Source organism: Gracilinanus agilis, chromosome 6 (assembly GCF_016433145.1).
Source record: "Gracilinanus agilis isolate LMUSP501 chromosome 6, AgileGrace, whole genome shotgun sequence".
NCBI lineage: Eukaryota > Metazoa > Chordata > Mammalia > Didelphimorphia > Didelphidae > Gracilinanus > Gracilinanus agilis.
The window spans coordinates 47,247,437-47,269,726 of NC_058135.1; the positions used below are offsets into that span (position 1 = coordinate 47,247,437).

General features: G+C 36.0%; 1 protein-coding gene across 1 annotated transcript in view; it reads right to left on the reverse strand.

Moving 5' to 3' along the window:
• PPP3CA (protein phosphatase 3 catalytic subunit alpha) overlaps positions 1–22,290 on the reverse strand; it is a 242,692-nt gene that overhangs the window by 101,761 nt on the left and 118,641 nt on the right. Inside the window, exon 3 of the mRNA XM_044681627.1 lies at positions 745–869. Within this exon, the coding sequence (XP_044537562.1) occupies positions 745–869 (125 nt within the window). The remainder of the gene's footprint in view (positions 1–744; positions 870–22,290) is intronic.

Below are 22,290 nucleotides of genomic sequence, written 5' to 3' on the forward strand. Positions count from 1 at the left end.
TTAGGTTGCAGTTTCTTTAGCAGATGTAGTTTTTACAGGGTGGGGTTGCTAGCCCCACACCCAACCCTCCTCCTTTTTCATCCGGGCTAGGGACCGTCCTTGGCCCAGGAGTGGTAAGGGTATACAGTACTAATTATAATTACTAAAAGACTTCTAGTAGTAAGTATATTAAATAATAATAGAAAAAAATTACTTATTGGGAAGCAAAATCCCCTTTAGGCAAACTTGAGAACACATTTGTAGCAAAGGAGAAATATCTACTGTCCTTTCTTTAATGAGCTTTCACATTAGGGAGCTTTGAGGTGAAGAATCATGGGAAAAGCAAGCTAGATCTTTTTCAGCAGCACTTAGGTTTTTTAAAATAATATTTTATTTCCCCAAATTCTTATGCGAGTTGTGTCAATTATTAATTTTAATATTTATTAACATTATTTTTATTATTTTTATTTATTATTATTTTTATTAAAATTTTATTATTCTTTTAAAATTTGAATTCCAAATTCTCTTCTTACTTCCCTCTCCTTCTTCCACCTTTCCCTAGATGGTAAGCAATTTGATGGAGATTTTATATGTTCTGAAGAGCTTTAGAAAGAATGCCAAGTGGAAGGAAGGTCTACCATGAAAAGCTACCATTTCAAGGTTAAGTGAATGTTAGAGGAGGATCCCTCCTCCCTCCCTTTTCTTATTATGGGTAGTGCTGCCAGTTCTCTAAGCACCCAAGAAACAAAGATAGCTGGAACTTACTTCAATACTGAAGTACCCTCTGTCCACATAGTCCCCTAAGAAGAGATATCGTGTGTTGGCTGGAGAGCCTCCCACTTCAAAGAGTTTCATCAAGTCAAAGAATTGTCCATGGATGTCCCCACAAACTGAAAGAGACAAATACAACCATTGGTTATGGACATTTATCCATATGAAGACCAGCACATTTTGCATACAAATTCTTTTTGAGGTCAGAGGTCTATATGTTAAGATAGAAAAGTTAACTTAAATTTGTTGAAGAAACAATCAAGGAAGAATGAAGAGTTAAAAGCATTCAATGTCCCAGACCAACTGGTCTCCCTGATATTTTTATAATTTTATAATAATTCCATATTTGGTTTCTATATCCTTGGCTGGTGGTCCCTCATTCCTAGAATTCAGATCCATTTCCCCTCTGCTCCTTGCGATCTAGTTCCCTTCAAGTGCATAATAAGCTTAAGTGCCAGGTCCAACATGCATGCTTTTCGTAATCCTCTCAGCTCCCATTGCCATCCCACCTCCAATTATTTTGCAATTTTATTTTGCATATATGGTAAGTTCATTTAAACATGTATATGTGATTTTGTGTCATGAATGTAAGTTCACTGAAAACTGACTAATTTTTTTCTCTTTGTATCATCACCATCCAGCACAATATCTAACACCCAAATGGTGTTTAATAAGTGCTTATTGATTAATGGATAAAATTAAAAATAGAAGTGATATACAAATTAATACCTTTTTATGATGAGAAAGTGTTTAATTTGCAAATTACTACTAATTATTTTATCATAAGAAAGTATTTAATTTCCAGGTTGCAAATGAATTTAAATTTGTACATTCATAATTTGCTATTTAATTTACACAAATGAAATTTGAACATTTCATTTGCACCATGACCCTGGATTAAGCTTAAAAGTTAAAAGCATACAAAATTAATATTAAATCCATATTATATAATTTAATAAAATTCAACCACTTTTTATCCAGCATTTATAATAATTCCTGGGTTTAGAAAGACAAAAATGAAATTATTCTTGGCCTCAAAGAGCTCCTTGAGTTGTTAATTAATTTCCAGAATGTGGGAAGTTATCCTTTCAGTTATAAAGGTATGCAATCTTTCTAACAGCAAGTTTAAAAAAAACACCTAATATTCTCTTTGGAAGAAACAACACCTAAATAAATAAATGAATGTAAAATATGTTTCAAGTCATACAGGGTCATTTCGAGAGGAAGCATGTCCTAAGAACTAGGGTAATCAGGAAAAGCTTTCCTAGAAGGATGTATCCAAGCTGAGCTTTGAAGGAAGCAAGGGATCAGATGAGGCAGAAGTAAGCAGTGGATGCATTCCAGAAAGTAGATCACTTTGATAAGGAGACTGCCACAGAAGCCTTCTTTAAAAGGGGCATTTGGGAGGAGTTTTTGCTCTACCCCCTCCAGCTATCCAATCAAGCTGCAGGGGCAAATGAGACTCCTGATGAAGTGTGGGTACCAATGATGAGTTTCAAGGTGATGACTTGGGGGTGATGATGATGATGGTGGAACCAAACCAAGCAGTGAAACTAGTGGGAAATGAGTGTAAGAAGAGGAATAATATGAAATCAGCATGGAATGAGAGATGAAGGCCCAGTTGGAGAGAGATTTAAATGTCAGGCTGAGGAATTATATTTTATTCTAAAGGCAAGAAGGGGGTAATTGAAGAATTTTGAGCAGAAGGACACTACAGTTAGATGTGTGTGTTCAGGACCTTTATTCAAATCTGACTTCAGATACCTCCTTGCTGTGTGACCTTGGACAAGTCACTTAACTCTGTTTATGTAGCCCTTGCCCTTGTCTTAAAGTTGCTACTAAGACAGAAAGTAAGAGCTTATTTTTTTTAAGAGTATCATTTTGTCATCTTCAAGGCAGATGAATTGTAAATGGAAAGAATAGAGTCAGGGAGGCCAAATAGGAGACCTGAAATGATGAAGGCCTCAATTAGAGTATGTAGAGGTTTTGTGAATAGCGGCATTGGGATGGATTCAAGAATTTTTATGGTGACAGCCTGACAAGATTTGGCAATTGATTAGATGGGAAGGGAACTTTATTCTATAAAATAAAATGATAGAAAATGCTTCTTTAGTTCTTGAAGGTAATATGTGAGGATCTGCTTTATACATAGGGCATTATTCACATTCCTGGATCATTGTACTCATGTGAATGTGTTTTGGCCTTACCTTGTACCTCAAAGAAAATTGGCATTAAATTTCTTTTGATAAGAAGCATAAATAAATTATCTAGTGAGTTATTTTTCCAAGTCTACAATCTCAGAGTTGTTAATGCTAAGCCTATGGAACCATTTCAAAGTCAATGGGAATTAAGGTAGGTTTTTTTCTTCCTTTTGTTTTATATTAAAGCATGTTGTTAGAGTCTTATCCATTACAAGTATTTATACATAAAAGATGTAATTTTATCCATTCTGAAAATTAATTAACCTAGTTTGTGTGTCTAATTTTAAAAAAAGGACCATACTTATAATGAATAAATCTTAAAAGTAGGAAACATACAGGCATCACTTACATATTGATCATTCATAGTAGGTTATTAATATACTATAAATGAATTCTACCTAACATCATGGTGATAACAGTAATACTTTATTTTTAATGCTACCACTACAATGATAATATTCCTAATTTATTGTTATTGTTACAATATTGTTACAATGTTAGGTAGAATTTATTTATAATGTATTACTATACTATGTTATTGTCATACAGTGAATTAAGAACACAATTTCTTGACACATTATTACAATCTTCATGTAATCATAATAACTTGCTTTACTATAGTTCTTTGAGGTTATAAAAGTGCTTTAATTGTCTTATCTCAGGTGATACATCATTCCATTATAACATTGTTTCTATGGAATAAGTGATCCTTCCATGTGTTCTAACATCAGGTTTTTATGAAATTAAGGATATACCTGATCTTACTATATTGTTTTATCCTTTGATACTATCACAAATACTACCTACTTTCATGAAGCAGCAAGGTGACTCAGTATCCAAATCTGGTCTCAGACATTTAGTAGCTATATGAACCTGGGCAAATTTCTGAATCTACTTAATTCCCTTAATCCAGTGATGGGCAAACTACAGCCTTCGGGCCAGATGTAGCCCTCTGAAATGTTCTATCCGGCATTATTCCTAATCTGACGAATACAATGAGTAGGATACAATATAATGAAACTTCGAAAGAGCTGCCTTAGAAACAGCCTGACAGATGAGCATTTCTTTTCCTTTGGCCCCCTCTTTAAAAAGTTTGCCCATCACTGCCTTAATCTACTGGGGAAGATTGGCAAACCACTCTAGCATCCTTACCAAGAAAACTCCATGGACAATATGATCCATAAAGTCATAAAGAGTAAATACAACTGAATGACTAAACAACAATAACTCACTTTGGTTTACCTTACTTTTTTGGATGAGAGAGAGAGAGAGAGAGAGAGAGAGAGAGAGAGAGAGAACACACTAATTCTGGTTTTTCTAGTATCTTCCATTCCTTCCTTGTAAGGAAGTCTAAGCCACCCTGGATGGTCCCCTCTAACATTTCCTCTCCCACTTTCCTTCTTTTTCATAAGTCCAAGTTGAAACTAATCTTTAAAATTAATTGCTCCTCAGAGACCTTGCTTTTAAATGTCAAAGTATAGTCCATTTATTCTATAAATGGCCAGGAATATAAATGCTGAAAATCTCTTTTATTTTGAGAAATATGAGTTTAAGTTTTAAGTCATTTACACCCCTAAACACACAATTATGGCATGGTCTGAGAGTCAAGGCAACACAATTATAACTAATTAACAGCCTCTAAGCAATGTAAACATTAATCATATCTTACTGTCCTTTGTCCCAGCAAGATGGTATATTATGGTCCTTTCTGGGAAAATGGGAAATTAAGGGCCTTCTTCCTTAGTCTATAATAACTCTGTGATCTGAAATAATCTCCATGATTTGCGAGCACACTGCAATTATTGAAATAACTTGATGATGTAAAAGCAACAAGACACCATAAAAAGAAAAAGAAATCCGGTGCCCTTTGGGATATTATTTCCTATTGCACAATTCAATTTCAACTTTAGAATAACTCACTGTAACCTGAAGAAACTGGATCTTTGCAACAGTACTTCTACAATAAATGATTTTTCTCCTCAATTTTCAAGTAGGGCAAAATATACTGCTTATATAGCTAGATAAAAATAAATAAGTCAAAACAAGAGCAAAATCACCAACAATTCCTGCAAATGAAGAAAGTGCCCTTTGTCAATGATATTAAATAGTTTCTAGTAGTTGCTGCTGTTTCATCACTGGCCTCTTTTATTAACCTCTTCACTCTCGAGTCACTGGGAGTACCACTGATACCTAATTTAGAAGCCAATGAAGTAAGAATTTCCATTTCAAATCCAAGTAAACTGAATTTAAAAGCCCTAGTTCTAATCTCAGAGTTAGTACTACTGAAGCAAGTTATCTGACCTTGCTGAACCTCAGTTTCCTCAAGTATAAAATGGGTTGATTCAATAAGATAATCTCTAATGTCTCATTTAGCTTCTGATTGATTTTATACCTATTTCTTCCTAAGGAAGAAAGCATGTATACGAATAATATATAACATATTATATAATATGATATTTTATAACATTAATATATTTTATAATATCAATACATTACATTTGAGTTTGATGTAGCATATTTAATTACATAAAATAAAATAATAAATTTAAAATCCTAACACAATTATGACATGTTCTGACAACCAGGTGTAAGAATGAAATTTGGGAGATGCCATCTTTAAGTATATATATATGTATTTTCTATGGACACGTGGAAATTATCAAACTATATTTCCCGTGGTCTAATGGGTTTCTGGTTCTGGTTCTTTGGGCGTGGGGATGCCTACATCTCCATGCAGAGAACAGTTTAAATCTCCTGGGTTAGGAGGGGGTGGCCCTCTTGGCCAGCAGACTCAGGAAGGAGGTAACAATAATGGCTGGGGAGGCAGTTTTGAATTCTTACAAGTGCATGGTCTAATGACTTTATCTATCAGCATGGCTTTAATTAAAATACTAATTTATATGATTATATCAGCCTTTATTATTTTTTATCCTTATAATTTTGGCAACCTTACGAAGTTTGGATTAAGAATTCTCAATTTTCCAGATAGCCTTTCAGAAACGATAGCCATGCCTGCTTTTTGGCTGTCTTGCTCAGCTCTTTTGAGCACTTTTTTAAAAAAGGAAAGTGGCTTTCCTTGCCATGCTTTTGCTAAAAGCAACAGCACGTTTTTGCCTCAGGCAGGTCTCAGCCAGCCAGTCCAGCCCAAACCACCTTGGGAGGTCAGGCCAGCCAATTTTGGCTTTTGGCTTTAAAACTAAAATGCCGGAGCCCAGCCAGTGTGTCTCTGCTGCTGATCTCCTGACTCCTGACTTGATCTCCATTCCTGCAGTGCCGCAAGCCTGCAAGCCTCCCAGACCACTTCTCAGATCCTGCCACTGGTGCTGCTAGTTCTGCTAAGTCCTAGAACCCTGGGCCCCAACAGCGATGACCTGCTGCTTTTGCCGAGACTTCTGCCTCTACTACTTAGGCTTGGGAAATATATTTCCACTACCCTCCCTTGGTAATGGCCTGCATTCTAGCCCTCCATGTGTCTCTCTAAAGACCTAATTTAGGCAACCCCCACCCCCACAAGCTCTACACGTGGGTATTTTCTACAAAACTGACTTTAAGTTTTTCTCTAGCCCTGAGCCCATGACCTGACACCACGTGGACCTAGCGTTTACCCTTAATTGGCCGCATGGCCTATTCACCCCCATACCTGCTCAGAACTTTGAACTGAGAGCAAAGACTAATTATAAAAAAACTCCTTAAACTCAGCAGAACTCAATCAAAAGAACCTTAAATTGAACCAGGGGTGAACTTTTAAACCTCGGAATTGAATGAGTTTTATTTCTGTTTTTAAAGAGACTTTGTATCTTACTGTATTTTGCTAATTAGTTTTGTAAACTAATCTTGTTTATTTTGTTGATTTTCCTGTTGCACTGAATCATTTTAAGTTAATGAAGTTTGTGGCTGCTAGATTAATTATGATATGATTTTATTGTAACTCCCAAAAATATGAAAAAAATCTATTAGAACTGGTAAGAGGTTTTGACTAGCTTGTTACTCTAATACTCACGTTATATTTCCTACACATTTTTTTTTAAAACCCTTACTTTCCATCTTAGAGTCAATACTGTGTATTGGCTCCAAGGCAGAAGAGTGGTAAGGGTAGGCAATGGGGGTCAAGTGACTTGCCCAGGGTCACACAGCTGGGAAGTGTCTGAGGCCAGATTTGAACCTAGGACCTCCCGTCTCTAGGCCTGGCTCTCAATCCACTGAGCTACCCAGCTGCCCCCTTTTCCTACACATTTTTAATGTTGTAACTTGCCTTATGTATTCTGTATTTATAAGAGCACATGTCTTTTAAAATTTATTCTGTCTTGGTAATTGTAAAGAAACTTGGAAGTTTCCATGCTTTGAGAATTACCTCGTAATTTTACAAGAGGTCTTACTTTAAATCCTTAAGAATTGTTGTCTTAAAGGATAAAGCTTTTATATATTTTATTATAAGAGAAATTATTGCCTTAAATGGGTAGAAGCATTTCCTACCCAGGATTTTTTTAAAAAACAGGAAGCCAAGGAGCTCCTGTATATTCTTATCTGAGGATAATTTAGACCAGAAGATTTTTTTAATATCAGATTTTGCTATGGAAGCAATAACAGAGTTTGTTGAGAAACTTTTAGCCAAGATTTAAAAGTTGTAACGAGTAAATGATTTTAAACATCATTGTTTTAAAATGTGCTATTGGAAATAATGGTACTCTATTTGAATGTGCATTGTGAATCTGCTATTTGTAAGATCCATTTACACTCACAGAATGAAAATCTCATTTTTGGGTAACATAACCTTTCTAGTTCTAAGCTTTATATATATTTTTGATTTTTAAAACATTTTTTAATTAGAGCAATTGATTTTTCCTTTTTCTCATCTTGTACTGGAAGTACATATATAATCATTATTTATCTTTTTTTATAAGCTTAATGCAAATACCTGAGCCTATAGGACTGTGATTAAATGCCTTTCTGTCTAACTCTACGAAAAGGGAACTTGAGAGCTGTTAATAGTGCTAAAGAAAGCACATGGTCAGAGACTTGACTGACTTAAGATCTGCATAATTGCAGCAGTTCTATGCCAATACTTTAGGGCTTGAAAATTGGGGTTTGAGTCTTGGAGTCCCAGTCTTTTCTAAAACTTTAGAGGACGTGGATCCCCTCAACTTAGAATCCTAGAAAGCACCTAAGATTGGTTATTTATTTGGCTCAGTTCCCTGAAAAGCTGATAATAAGTCAGACCAGAGAGAGACATTTTCCTTAAGTCCTGGCCCTGAATGGGTAATTGCAAACTGCTGAATTCACTTTAATTAGGCCTTCATTCAAAGGTCTAAGTTTATTTTCCCTACATTTTTTGCACATTTTACATTTCATTCACAAGTTAATTTTTTCTTCTTTTTTCTTGAATTTTATTCTTTGTATTTTGCCAATTGATTTCATATAACCCCCAGGACTCAGCCACTCATCCTTAGCTGACCTGAGGTACCCTTTTTAAGAAAAAAAGGTGTGTTTAATATTTACCTCAGGGGGATATCTGTTAAGTTTTTTAAAATTCGATAATGTCAAAATATATGTATATTTAACTCTTTTAGGAGTAATTTCAGGGGGAATTGTATAAATCTTAGAAGAAAATGTATGTTTTGTAATCTATAATGTAAAGTTTAAATTCTTTTGAGAATAATTTCAGGATAAGGATCTTGCCATCTCCCCAGAATCCAGACGACGAACCTGTTTGGTGAAGACACCATGAGATGTCTGAAAAGCCTTCACTGTACCATGAAGACCAAATTTGAACTTTGGGGTGCAGTTGATTGAACTATGGGGAGTTGAAATTGAATTGTATATATTGTTTTAATTGTACACTGTTATACCAATAGGGGACTGCCCCCAAATTGGTTTTTTGTCAATGTGGCTAATTTTACCCATTCGTTCATCTATTTCTTTTACTCCCCAAATTCCTAAATTTTAGAAGTTGTCTATTTTTACAGGTTCAGCGAAGAAAAAGGGCTAACCTTTTTTTTGCCGGCCCTCAGGGGGAATTGTAAGAATGAAATTTGGAAGATGCCATCTTTAAGTATATATATGTATTTTCTATGGACACGTGGAAATTATCAAACTACATTTCCAGTGGTCCAACAGGTTTCTGGTTCCGGTTCTTTGGGCATGGGGACACCTACGTCTCCATGCAGAGAACAGTTTAAATCTCCTGGGTTAGGAGGGAGTGGCGCTCTTGGCTAGCAGATTTCAGGAAGAGAGGTAACAATAATGGCTGGGGCAGCAGTTTTGAATTCTTACAAGCGCTTGGTCTAATAACTTTATCTATCAGCATGGCCTTAATTAAAATACTAATTTATATGATTATATCAGTCTTTATTATTTTTTATCCTTATACAGGGCAATACAAAACCAATGAACGATTTCTAAACAATATAAAAAGTAATCATTTCTTACTCTCCTTAGTTCCATCATGATGGTAATATGTGACCCTAGTTATGGGAAAAAGGAAAATCAGGGCATTCTTCCTTAGTGAATAAGTCTATTATATTTGTTATCAAAGTATGTTATATTAGTATATAATATTAAATATATTTAAATAATATATATTTTATTACATACATGTAAATATTAGAGAAAAAGATTAGACAGATAGATAAGATAAAAGATTAGACAGATAAGATAATTAGTAAGATAGATAAGATACAACAGATAGTGTGTGTTTGTGTATGCAAGTACATGTATATATTATGGTTTCTTTTCTTAAACCGCTGTCTTTTTGATTCTGAAATCAATTCTCCCTTTTTAAAATTTGAAACCCTTACCTCCCAACTTAGAATCAGTTCAATGCATTGGTTCCAAAGCAGAAGAGCAGGAAGGGCTAGGCAAGAGAGATTAAGTGACTTGTCCAGGGTCATGCATCTAGGAAGTGTCTGAAGCCACATTTGAATCCAGGATCTTCTGTCTCTAGGCCTGGTTCTCAATCCACTGAGCTATCCAGCTGCCCCAAACAATACTCTCTTAAACAAACAGATTCTTATTTGTTTAAAGCACTGATTTCCAAATATCATTAGGAGATACTTTAGGGATATACATTTATATTCAAAATAATCAATCATTCAAATACTTGGATGCCTATCGTGATCTTGGCACTGTTTCAGGTTTTAATAAGTAGTATGAAATAATTGTAGGGCAGAGTCTTATCATCTATTAAGTTTAAAATTGGTTTGGGAAAGACAAGACTAATACCTTTACCCATCATGCTGTATTGTATGAAATGATGAAGTGGGTAGCATATGGGTTATGCTCTGTTACAGTTCAGAGGAGAGGGAGATCAATTCTTTCATTTAGCAAATAGGTATTGAGTCATGCTTTACTATTGCTCTCTGTCCTTATGAAGCTTAGGGTAGGGATAGGTGATACATGCAGAATGAGGGGGGATTTCAGCTTGGTCTCAGAGGATGAGTTTGGCTTAGGTAAACTGAGAAGAAAAGGGAAAGCATTCCTGGTAGGAGGAGCAGAATAAGTAAAGGAATATAAGTGGAAATTAGCAAGTTATATATAGGGGACGGTCATAACTGGCTGATTGAATTCGAGGATATGTATGAGTGAAAAGTGGGACAAAGGGCTGAAGAAGCAGTGTAGGACAAAACTATTATCCTAGTGCCCTTCATGTGACTCGTGCCTTTAATTCTTTGGGGAGCATGACATTCCTTTACTCATGAATATAGAGCATCGCTAGAAGAATATTGATGGTAAAATGACTGGCTTTGGTTTCAAGGAGAAGCCTGGGGACACTACACCCTGAACAATTTCCCAAATATAATATAATTAGCATTCCTCACTGTTCCATTTTAGACCCCATTCAAGGTATTATGGTCCTAATAGAGTTTCTTTGCTCTTTTAAATTCTCATCTTTTATATATTCCAGGTGACTGATAGAGTTGTTCTAAACACAATTCTGTTGAGTCCTTTTGCATTAAGAAAGATAACTTCTTATTTTACTGATGATGTCCATTAGTCATAAGAGCTATCTTGTATATTATTTTCTGTCTGTCTACCTGTGAGTGTGCACACATACATACAGTCACTAAAACATTATCACAATGCTATAGGCAGTGATTAGATTTATGCATTCCTTAGTATATAAAATTTCTGGAAATCCCACATGAGGAAACCCTTCTACCAATGTAGGTAGCACCTTCTATGTAATACATACTTGGAGGCTGACCTAGAGCACTAGAAGGTGAAGGACTTTTTCAGAGATATGTAGACAGTTTGCATCAAAGGTGGAACTTGTTGCCAGTTATTCTTGGAATTGAAGCCTGTTATCCACTATGCCACCCAACAATCCCATTTTGTATTATAGCACGCACACATATTTCAGTTACAGTAAAGGAATTAAGATGCCGGTTGACTCCTATGAATATCATCAAAGTATGTTTTGGTATCCAATTGAATGACTTTGTTTAATCTGGAAAATGCCAACACCTCATTTTGGGAAACCTAAGATAAAGGCAAACTTTTCTTCTTCTCCCCCTCCCTTTTCCCCCTCCTTTGCCATTTTCCTCCTCTACTGTGTAGGCAAATTGAGAAAATAACAATGAAAAAACTTCTTATAGATGTTCAGATGGCTAATTTTGTAAGCAGAATTCATATTGTGTATATTAAATAGACATTCTACTGAAAACAAATGGTTGAATACACATTTAAAAACCCTTGAATCTCTATTGATTAGGTTGCTTCTGTCAATCATGCACATTTTAGACTATCTCTGTTTACTCTTTCTGTGGGAACTTTGTTCATATTTGCTTAAAAGTTCTCCAAGAAGGCGAACTATACCGGAAAATTCTTTATATCCCCCTGACATTTCCTTTGCACTTGAAGAGGACTAAAATGACATCACTTGGCTGATCTCTTTTGATTGACACATAAATTAGATTTAAGTGTAGCAATTGCCCAAAGTCATTAGCTTCATTCTCTCTTTCAGTCATCCAAGTCCAGTGGCAAGACAAATGTTGGAATGACTGGTGATATCTATACAGAGTGAAAAAAATTGGGCTTCTGTAGGAATTATTTGTGGAGCATGTATACATGGGACCATTTGGTTATCCACAAGTAAATGGATGCATAACCATAGAATGTATGCCTATTATAGGGGCAAAGTTGCCAATACCTTTGATTAATGCCATTGTGATGCCTTCTTCCAGACACCACTCACCCCATCTTACTATGTAATGGATTCTCTCTAATTGGAGAGATTCAAGAAGAAACTGAGTATTCATTTGCCCATGGTCTCATGAAAGAAATTCCAGTTCTCTAAGTAATCATCTCGGATCCTTTCCAATTGAATCTCAGAATAGTAACCTCTAAGAAACTTAGAAGTTATATAAACTAAATTGTCCCTCAACAGATAGTACCCTCAGGGAGTGGTTCTCCAGCCTATCTGAAAGTGACTTTCATTTGTCTTCCTCTTTTATTTATTTATTTTTTGAGTCTATGAATGTGAAGCAGGTACATTCCTTCCCACCAGGTGGACCAACAAAGACTGAAATGCCATATGTTGCTAAAATGCTGGGTCAAAAATTGTGGAAGGTCATACTAACTATTCCCCCCGATCCTCCTGAATCTTACATTCCATGAATTGACGGGAAATTATTAAATAAAGAAAAATACACTCTGTCAATAATAGAAAAAAGAGCCAATCAGAAAAGTATGAACAACTCTATAAAGTATTATCAGAATTTTGTCTATTAAAACATGTTGGGTTTTGGTTTTTTATTTTTTTAGTCCATGAAGGCAAAGCAAGTAGGTTCTTGTACACCAAGTGGATAAGTAAAAGTTGTCTTTTGCAAAAAATCATTTTCTTTTTCTTCTATTTTATTTTCTTTCTCCAATCTTTTAATATAAAGGATGTTCTAAAGTCCTAGGGTAGTTTTAAGCTGAGGCAGGTACGCGGCACAGTAGAGAGAGAGCCCTGGCCTGTTCTTAAGGAAACCTTAGTTCAAATCTGGCCTCAGAAATTTTCTAGCTGTGTGATCCTAAGTAAGTCATTTAACCCTATTTGCCTTAATTTCCCCATCTGCAAAATTTGCTGGAGAAGGAAATGGCAAACCACTCCAGTTTCTTGGCTAAGAAAACCCTAAATGGGGTCATGAAGAGTCAACCGAAATAACTGAATAATAACAAAGTTTTGAGCTGTTAAAACTTAAAACTGCACTAAGAATTTTCGAGTTCTCTGCATATATCAGAACAACCTCACATTGGGAACTCAGTAAGCCACCCCACTAAGCTATCATTGTATCAGAATCTTCTGAGAGCTCAATAGCTCACAAGTTCTTAATGTTTTGCTATTTACCAATATACCAGATTGTACATGATATTCATAACAAAAGCAGATTGATTATATAACAAGCCAGAAGCCTGGACTTTGAATTTCCTCTCTAATAAATACATGCATACCAAGTGGGAAAAGTGGATCTATATAGGAATTATGTGTGGACTATGGGAAACATTTGAATATCCTCATGTAAAGTGATACATATTCAAACCATCTGACCAGAGTACATGTGGAGAATTAGCTCACGCCTCTAATGGTAGGAAGTGGCAGATGTCTTCTATTTATGTTGTTATGTTGTCTGCTGGATTTGCTCCTCCTCCCTATCGAAGTATTCTGCTGCTTCCCTGCTGAACACTCTTTCAGTTGGTTGTTAACTACCTGATACTCTACAAAATATTCACTAGGAATGTTACAGTTACACTCTTTTACCAATTTTTTAGCCTCTTTCACCATCTACTGGTGCAGATGTGGGTGGAAAGGAAGGTATCAGGAAGCATTATGGTGTTTAAACTTCTCCTCTGAAGAAAAGGGCTCTTTCAAGGTCTTTCTATTAGCTTGCTTTTTAAAACTCCTGTGCAGTCCTCATCAGATGAGCTAGTATTTTTAGGGTCACCTACAATTCAGTTTCCCATATCTTGGAAGTACTGTGATTAATAAAGCCTTTCATTTACCTTTTCTAAACAAATATGTTCAAACAGTTGTCCTCCGCTATCTTCTCAGTTAATAGCTATGGAAATGCTTCTTCTCATAAAGGCCATCCTAGAAGGTACAGAAGCCTAGAATAAAATCACCTCTATGCTTTGAACTCTTCTTAGAATTCTTGTTTCCTTGAAATTATTTTAACTGATTTGTTCTGCGCTGTCTTCCCTGAATTTCTTGGTTCAATTATTTCCTAACATAATCAGAAAATCATTTTAGTTCTTAGAGCTTATCATCATCCTGATTGAGGTAAATCTCCTTAGGGTTAGGGTTAGAAATCAGCTAGAAACCTTCTCAAACAGAAAAGAATCTGAGAGACACTGAGGTAGGAAAATTTTTATCCTCACCCCAGCACTGTGTGTGTCTCTCTCTCTCTCCCTCTTTCTATCCCTCCATCCCTCCCTCCCTTTCTCTCTCTGTCTCTGTCTCTCTTTCTCTGACTCACTCACACACACACACACACAATTTTTAATTTTTTAATTAAAAACTATGAGAACAGTGTTTTTTTAAACCCTTACCTTCAATCTTAGAATCGATTCTGTGTATTGGTTCCAAGGCAGAAGAGTGGTAAGGGATAGGCAATGGGTTAAGTGACTTGCCCAGGGTCACACAGCTAGGAAGTGTCAAATTTGAACCTAGGACCTCCTGTCTCTAGGCCTGGCTCTCAATCCACTGAGCCACCCAGCTATCTCTGAAAACAGTAAATTTTTAACAACTTTCATGAGTCTCTTATTTATACAATGCCCTGTTTTCTAATGTAAGAACAGGCTTTTCTTTCAAACATATACCCAACATAATAACTATAGATAAGCAAACTGCTGAAATTCAATATTTTATCCAACTCAGGCATGCATGTAAATAACCTAGAACTGAAGTGCATATATTTTATACATCCTTTACTACTCATGAATTCATAACTGAAGTTTTTCATTAATTCACATATTTCCACAAAACTGTTGGTTCTATAATTTGTAACCTGTAATTTAATCAGTGTGCATAGACTCTTTTCACCATAGTTTCTTAACTCTTCTGTAACTTGTAAACTTTGAGAATTTCTTATGCTACTTAAAAGCTGTCCAGGTCAGGTCTTTTTGACACTTTATATACACCAGACTGACCCTTTATGTCTCCTAATAATTCTAAAAAGTGTCTCTCAAGAATTTTTATTTTTTCCATTTAAGGATAATCTCTAACCCTTTATTTACATCTTTATGCCACAATCATTTGGCAGAAGATTTAACTGAATTCTTAATACTCCACGGTTAATAAATCTGTCATGAGAACCTATTTTCATCTAAAATCAGTGGATAGACCCCCTACACCTGAAGTCAGGAAGACCTGAGTCCAAATCCAGCCTGACACTAGCTATATGGTCCATGGGTAAATCAATCCCTTAACTTCCATTGCCTCAATTTCCTCAACCGTAAAATGGGAACAATAATAGCATTGATGTCATGGAATTGCTGTGAGGACAAAATGAAATAATATTTGCACAGTGACTGGCACATAGTAGGTGTTATAAATTCTTATTCCCTTCTCTTCCCTTCTAATTAACCATAAAAAATTAATGTTGAAAATATTAGACATCAAATGAACAATTTGTGCAATTTCCTATATGCTGGGTAAAGGAATCAACTCATTACTTTAAAAAATACTTTACTGAGAATTACATCATTAGCTTTTAGTTTATTCTAGGGTATATCAGAATCTCACTTTCTATCATTAGCCTTGATGGTTATCAACTTGAACTTACTCTATGAGAAATATATACATACAAAGTGGGAAGAGTAGATGGACTTTTCTAGAAATTATCTGTGGGGCATCACACATGTAGAGATGCATACATAAAGGAGATGTATTTTCAAGTTTATCAGGATCATGCTGATCATTTTATTAATATCAATGTATGTGAATGAAATGAAAAAGAACAGCAAGCCACTAACAGTTCTTTCCATACATTTATTATATTTTCAAAATGTGTCTTGTATTTAAGTCAGCTGTAGCTGTTTCCAGGGTATGTTTGAATTTTTAGATCTGAATCCTATCTCTGGCAGCTGCCTAAAACTTGGGTTTGTAAGTTCCATGAGTTTTTTGGTGTGTTTTTTTTTTCAGTGACATGTACTTGTGTTTCTTTCTTCTTCTTTTTTTTTTTTTTCAGTTTTCCAATCCTGACAGTTATTTCTTTTTACTATGTCCTCTTCTTTTTGGGAAGGTGGAGCTATACATGGACCCCCATGCCAACCACTACTTCTGTGATGAGTCTTCCTAGGAACCTGGAACATATTTCTCCTTATCATTATTTGTAATTGTCATAGTATTGACAATGAAGAATTTGGTTGAGCATTTTTGCTCGGGGACAGACATAAGGGTTTGTCAAGTCAGTCACATAAGCCTCTTGGCAATTTGAAGAATTTTAAGACAAATGATTGATTCTAAGATAACACCCTATGGATTCTCTGAAGCAGGGATGACATTCTAAATTCCAGTGCTGTGGATTTCCTGTTCATTAAAATATCCATTGAGAAAGTGGGTTTTATGAAAATTTCTTTCTCTCTCTCTCTTTTTCCTCTGCTATCAGGAAGTATATTCACTCTAATGTTTACACCTGGTCACTGAGATTTTTTGGATTATATTTCAAAATGCCAACAATGTTAAGACAACAAATTTACTTCTTTTACTTTAGTGTGTTTTAACATTGTTTCCTTTTCTGCTAAAACTCCTTGAATCCACCAATAACTAAAATAATGCTAGTTTACAAAACCATTTTTAATTTGTAATTTTACATAGATCCATTTAAATTGAAATAAAAAGCAAGAGTTTACACAAGGTAATTTTTTAAAAAGCAAACATAGAAAGAGTTGCAAATAATTTGGGCAGATTGTTATGTGAGTAAAGATGGCCAGACACTAAGAATAAAGATGCAAGAATGAGAATGGAGAAAACCATATTTTAAGGTTGCATTATTTATGAGGCAGAAAGGTAGCACTATGGATAGAGCACTAGGCCTACATTGGGGAGATCTTGGGTTCAAATCTGGCCTCAGATACTTCCTAGCTGTGTGCCCCTGGGCAAGCCACTTACCTCCGTTACTTAGCCTTTACCTCTTCTACCTTATAACCAATATTCAGTATTGATTCTAAAACAAAAGGTGAGGGTTAAAAAAGAAAAGGTTGCATCATTTAATACCATGGATTAGAAGAGAACAAGTATAAATTCACTGATTCAGGTATTTGCTTGCTTATAAATTCCAATGGCTACCAATGATCTTGAGGATCAAATATAAATTCTAGTATTTCACATTCATAGCTCTTCACAAACTGATGCCAATTTACCTTTGTATCCTTATATTACTTTTTATGTACTCTGTGGTCTAGCCCAAACAGAGTTCTGATTGTTCTTTATAAGTGATACTCTATCTCTTGTCTTTAGGCCTAAAATGCCCTCTTCCTCATCCCAGGAGTCCTTAGAATTAATCCCTAGTGTCTGTTCTTCAGGACTATGCTGAGACACTTTCTTCCCCATCCTCCCCCAGCTGCCAGGAACTTCTTCACTAAAATTAACTTGTATCTGGTGTGTGTATGTGTACAGAGATAAAAATCATCTAACCACCCCCTCACCCTTTTTCACTCTTCTGACAATTTTTCAGTGAATCTTTGACTTTTCTAAATTGGGAAGCAAAAAAAGCTAAAATTTAATATTTTAAAAAGAATGTATCTTTGTTCACTTGTACTCACAGTCTATGATAGGCATTCTATGACAGAGTGTAGAGATAAATGAACAGGGTTCAGTTGGAAAGACCATTTATTAGTCAAGAATCTGAGGTCAAAAATACCATTCTGTAGTTTATATTCAGTCAGTCAACTAGTATTTATTACCTACTATGTGCCAGGTTGTGTTAAGCACTGGTAATTCAAAGAAAGAAAATATAGTTCCAGATCTCAAGGAGCACAGTCTTCTGAGAGAGACAATAAGCAAATAGGCATATACAAGGAAGATAATACGCAGAATGAAACAGAGGTGGTCTTAGAGGGAAGGCCCTAAGATAATGGGAAGAATAGGAAAGGCTTCTTTCAGAAAGGAAGCCAGGGAAGGTAGAAAGCAGAGATGAAGAGGGAGAGCATTCCAAACATAAAAATGCTCGTTTTGGATATGGGATATCTATGAGAGGAGTAGCCAAGAGGCCAGGGGCATTGGATTGCAAGGTATGTGGAAGGGAGGAAGGTTTAAGAGGATTGAAAAGGTCAGATTATGAAAAGCTTTAAAAGTCAAAAAGAGAATTTTGCATTTGATCCTATTCTTCCTTCCTTCCTTCTTTCCTTCTTTCCTTTTTTCCTTCCTTCCTTCCTTTCTCCCACTTACCTTCTATCTGAGTATCAATTCTGAAATAAAAGAGTGGTGAAGGGCTAGGCAAATGGGGTTAAGTGACTTTCCCAGAGTTACACAGATAGGAAGTGTATGAGGACAGATCTGAACACAGGTCCTTGACTACTTCAGTTTGGCCCTTTATTCCCTATGATGTGTAACTGTCCCAAACCAATGGATTTCAATGAGTAGAGAAGAGATATTGTTAGGTTTGCATTTTAGGTCAAATGAAAGAATTTAGGTCAATCTAAAGATCAATTTGGCAGTTGAATGACAGTTTGAGTGAGGAGAGATTTGTGGCAGGCTACTTAAACAGTCCAGATGTGAGGTGATGAAAGCTTGTACCAGGGAGTTTGTAGTGTCAAAGGATAAATAAAGAGGATGAATTAAAATTAAGTCCTTTGTAGAGGTTTTATTTTAAAATTTTAAATTTTAATACACCCTGAGGCAATTCTCAAACTTTAGCACATGGATGGGGATCACAGAGAATGCATCCTATTCTTGGGTAAGAGGAATGAGTACTAATATGACCACTGATGGTGCTTCCCATTAGAAGTCAGCTAGTAGTACCAATTAGCTTTTAGTAAAAAAGTATTTATTAATATGGTATAGTAAAACAAGAGCTACAAAATATCACCCTCCCCCAGAAACTTGTGGCACACCCTCCCACAATTACTGACCACATCAGTAGGAAAATTTGGCATAAATTGAGGAGTGTAATAGTAGTAAGGCATATAATCATGGAACTCATGTAGCCAGAGTAATTTACAACAGCTGTGGTAGCACTTGAGGTTCCCAATGTTGTTTCTTTCTTAGTATGGTCCTCACAAAGTTTCTCCTTACATGAATTATCTGTGCTGCGAGGTTTACTCAAATGGGTTTCCAGGATCAGCTTGTCTAAGTCTACTTAGATCACCAGGGTTAATTCTGGAGTCCATAACCTTGTATGTTAGTGGAGTATATGTCTTCCAGTATTTGAGCAATGCACGTCAAAACAACATGGCTAATGCAGGGTGGGGAGAAAATGTTGTTGCCTGGGAGAGGGAAAAAGAGAGGGTGAGGAAGAGGGAGAGAGACAGACAGACAGACAAAGACAGACAAAGACAGAGTCTGAGATTTTTGTGGCTTTGACCTCTACAAGGGTATCACTTCTGCTAGGTGCTTCTTGGCTAACTCAACTTAGCCAAGATTTAGTCATTTAAATTTCTGCAAAAATAGATACAATTTTTGCCCATTCAATGGTGCTGTTCCCTTTAATTTCTGTCAGAAAAAATGTGTTCAGTTTCCATGAAGTGATGCCTGGATGTTAACATTACATTGACACTTACTTGTTCTTTTGTTATAAAATCTTTGCTATGATTCTGCCATCTATTTATGTGATTAAAATTTAATTATTAAAAATTAATCTAAATATTTCAGTTATTTTTAGTTTGATGAACAAAATAATGTTCTATATGTGAGTAATCAATACATTTTCTCCTTAAAAAGAAAACTTCTTGATGTAAACCCCAATTAAATGAGCTGTACCACCTATGAAAATCCTCATACAAAGATTGATCTAATTTAGTCTTATTCTTGAATATTCTTAATGATCTGTTAAAATTAATTCTTTACCATAAGTCATCTTTATTTTTTTCTCAGCTCATTTTTCCTATAATAACACATTTTCTCAGAAAAAATAAAACTACTAATTTTGAGAAGATAATGTTAGGTCTAATTTCCCAGATGAAAAGAATAGTTTTATGTAGTTATTGGTTTTCCAATGCTTTCTCTATTCAAACTTTTTAGTTTCCAAGGTTTGATAATTATATTAAGGGACATCATATTTGTATGCTTAGTTAGGAATAAAGCAGAGAGGCATTCCCCCTCTCACATTCAGGATTAAATAAAGTAGCCATTTTTGATGATAAGTCTAATTCCTAATGGAAATGTTGAGTTCATTAGCTGGGCATATGAAAGCCTCTGAAAACCAGAACTCTGTAGTGTATAGCTAAGATTTTATTTTAAGCGTTTCCACAAATTCTCAAAAACACACCATCAGTACAAAACAAAATATGTCACACACACAAAATCACTTAAGAAACATGTTATAAAAAAAGTGAATTGGGTTTCCAGGTTATGATGGCGGCAGACTAAGAAGCAGCTCTTAACCTCTCCTGACTAAAACACACAAAACTCCTCAAGGGGACATAAAAACAAGTCCAGACGAACGGAGTAACCCCACAACAGGGCACAGCGTGGAAGGTACGTGGAATCGAGGCATTTCCATGTTATAAAGGGGTGAAACAGCTCTCACCAAATCACAGGCTGAGCAACCACCCCACCCCCACCCCCTCCACACACAACATCTAAAGCACTGAAGCCAGCTAAAAAGAAATAGAGCAAGTTTGGGGCACCCATCGAGTCATTGGCAGCTCCGGGGCCTGTTCCTGAGAGCACCAAGGTTTAGGACCCCAATAAGCCAAAAAACACACGCGAAATCTGAGCGCGTGAGCAGAGAGTGGACGCAGAGCGCGGGCTGAGAGCGCAGGCACGGCAGAGGCATGGGTGGAGGCAGACACAGCCAGGAACTAAAGCTTAAGTGGGGAACCAGTGTGGACGGGTATAGGACTGTGGAAGCAGCGCCCTGAGACTTGTAAAGGAACCTCCAGGCAGAGGATCAAGCAAGGGGGTCCACCAGGGGGCTTGACCTTGGAAAAAAACAGAACTCAGACCTCAGGAGCCAATAGATCTCAGGCAGACACTGAGCGCGAGGATAAATCTGAGAAGCTGCTGGGCTAACAATGGCTACTCAGTCTCAGGAAGTTCAGAAGAAAAAGAATAACAACAAGAAAAAGAAGTCTTTAACACTCGACAGCTTTTACACAGAGAAAATCCAGATAACCGAGCAAACAGAGGAGGAGAACAAACAAGCATCCGGACCCTCCTCAAATAAGGAAAACTCCTCACAAGCTATGGAAGAGTTCAAAACTGAGATTTTGAGGAAAATGGAAGAGATCTGGCAAGAAAATAACTGTTTAAAAGGTAGAATCATGCAATTGGAAAGTGAGGCTCAGAAATTGAACACCAGAAAGGACCAGATTGAAAAGGAATACCAGAAGATTATGGCTGAAAACCAGAAGATTATGGCCGAAAACCGAAAGATTATAGCCGAAAATCAATCCCTAAAGGCTAGAATTGAGCAATTAGAAGCTAATGATCTCTCAAGACAACAAGAACAAATAAAACAAAGTCAAAAGACTGAAAAAATAGAAGGAAATATGAAATATCTAAATGAGAGAGTGACAGACCAAGAAAACCGGTTTAGAAGAGACAATTTGAGAATAATTGGTCTTCCAGAAAAAACAGAAAATAATAGAAACCTGGACTCCATACGAAAATAAATTATTCAGCAAAATTGCCCTGAAGTCCTACAACAAGAGGGCAATATAGACATTGAAAGGATTCATAGAACACCCACGACATTCGCTACAGATAAGAAAACGGCCAGAAATATGATTGCCAAATTCAAGAGCTTTCAAGCAAAAGAAAAAATCTTACAAGAAGCCAGAAAGAGACAATTCTAATATCAAGGAATACCAATCAGGATCACACAGGATCTGGAAGCCTCCACGCTAAAAGACCGCAAGGCGTGGAATACAATATTCAGAAAGGCAAGAGAGCTGGGCCTGCAACCACGGATCAACTACCCATCAAAATTGACTATATATTTCCAGCGGAAAGTATGGGCATTCAACAAAATTGAAGACTTCCAAGTATTTGCACAGAAAAGACCAGGGCTAAATGGAAAGTTTGATATCCAACCACAAAAAAATGAGAGAAACATGAAAAGGTAAATAAGAAATAGAGGGGAAAGAAAGAAAACTTATAATTTTTAAATTTGCCTTTTTAAGGGCCTCAGTGAGATCTAATTATCTGTATTCCTATGTAGAGAAATGTTATGTTTAATTCTCTGTAGTGAACTCTATT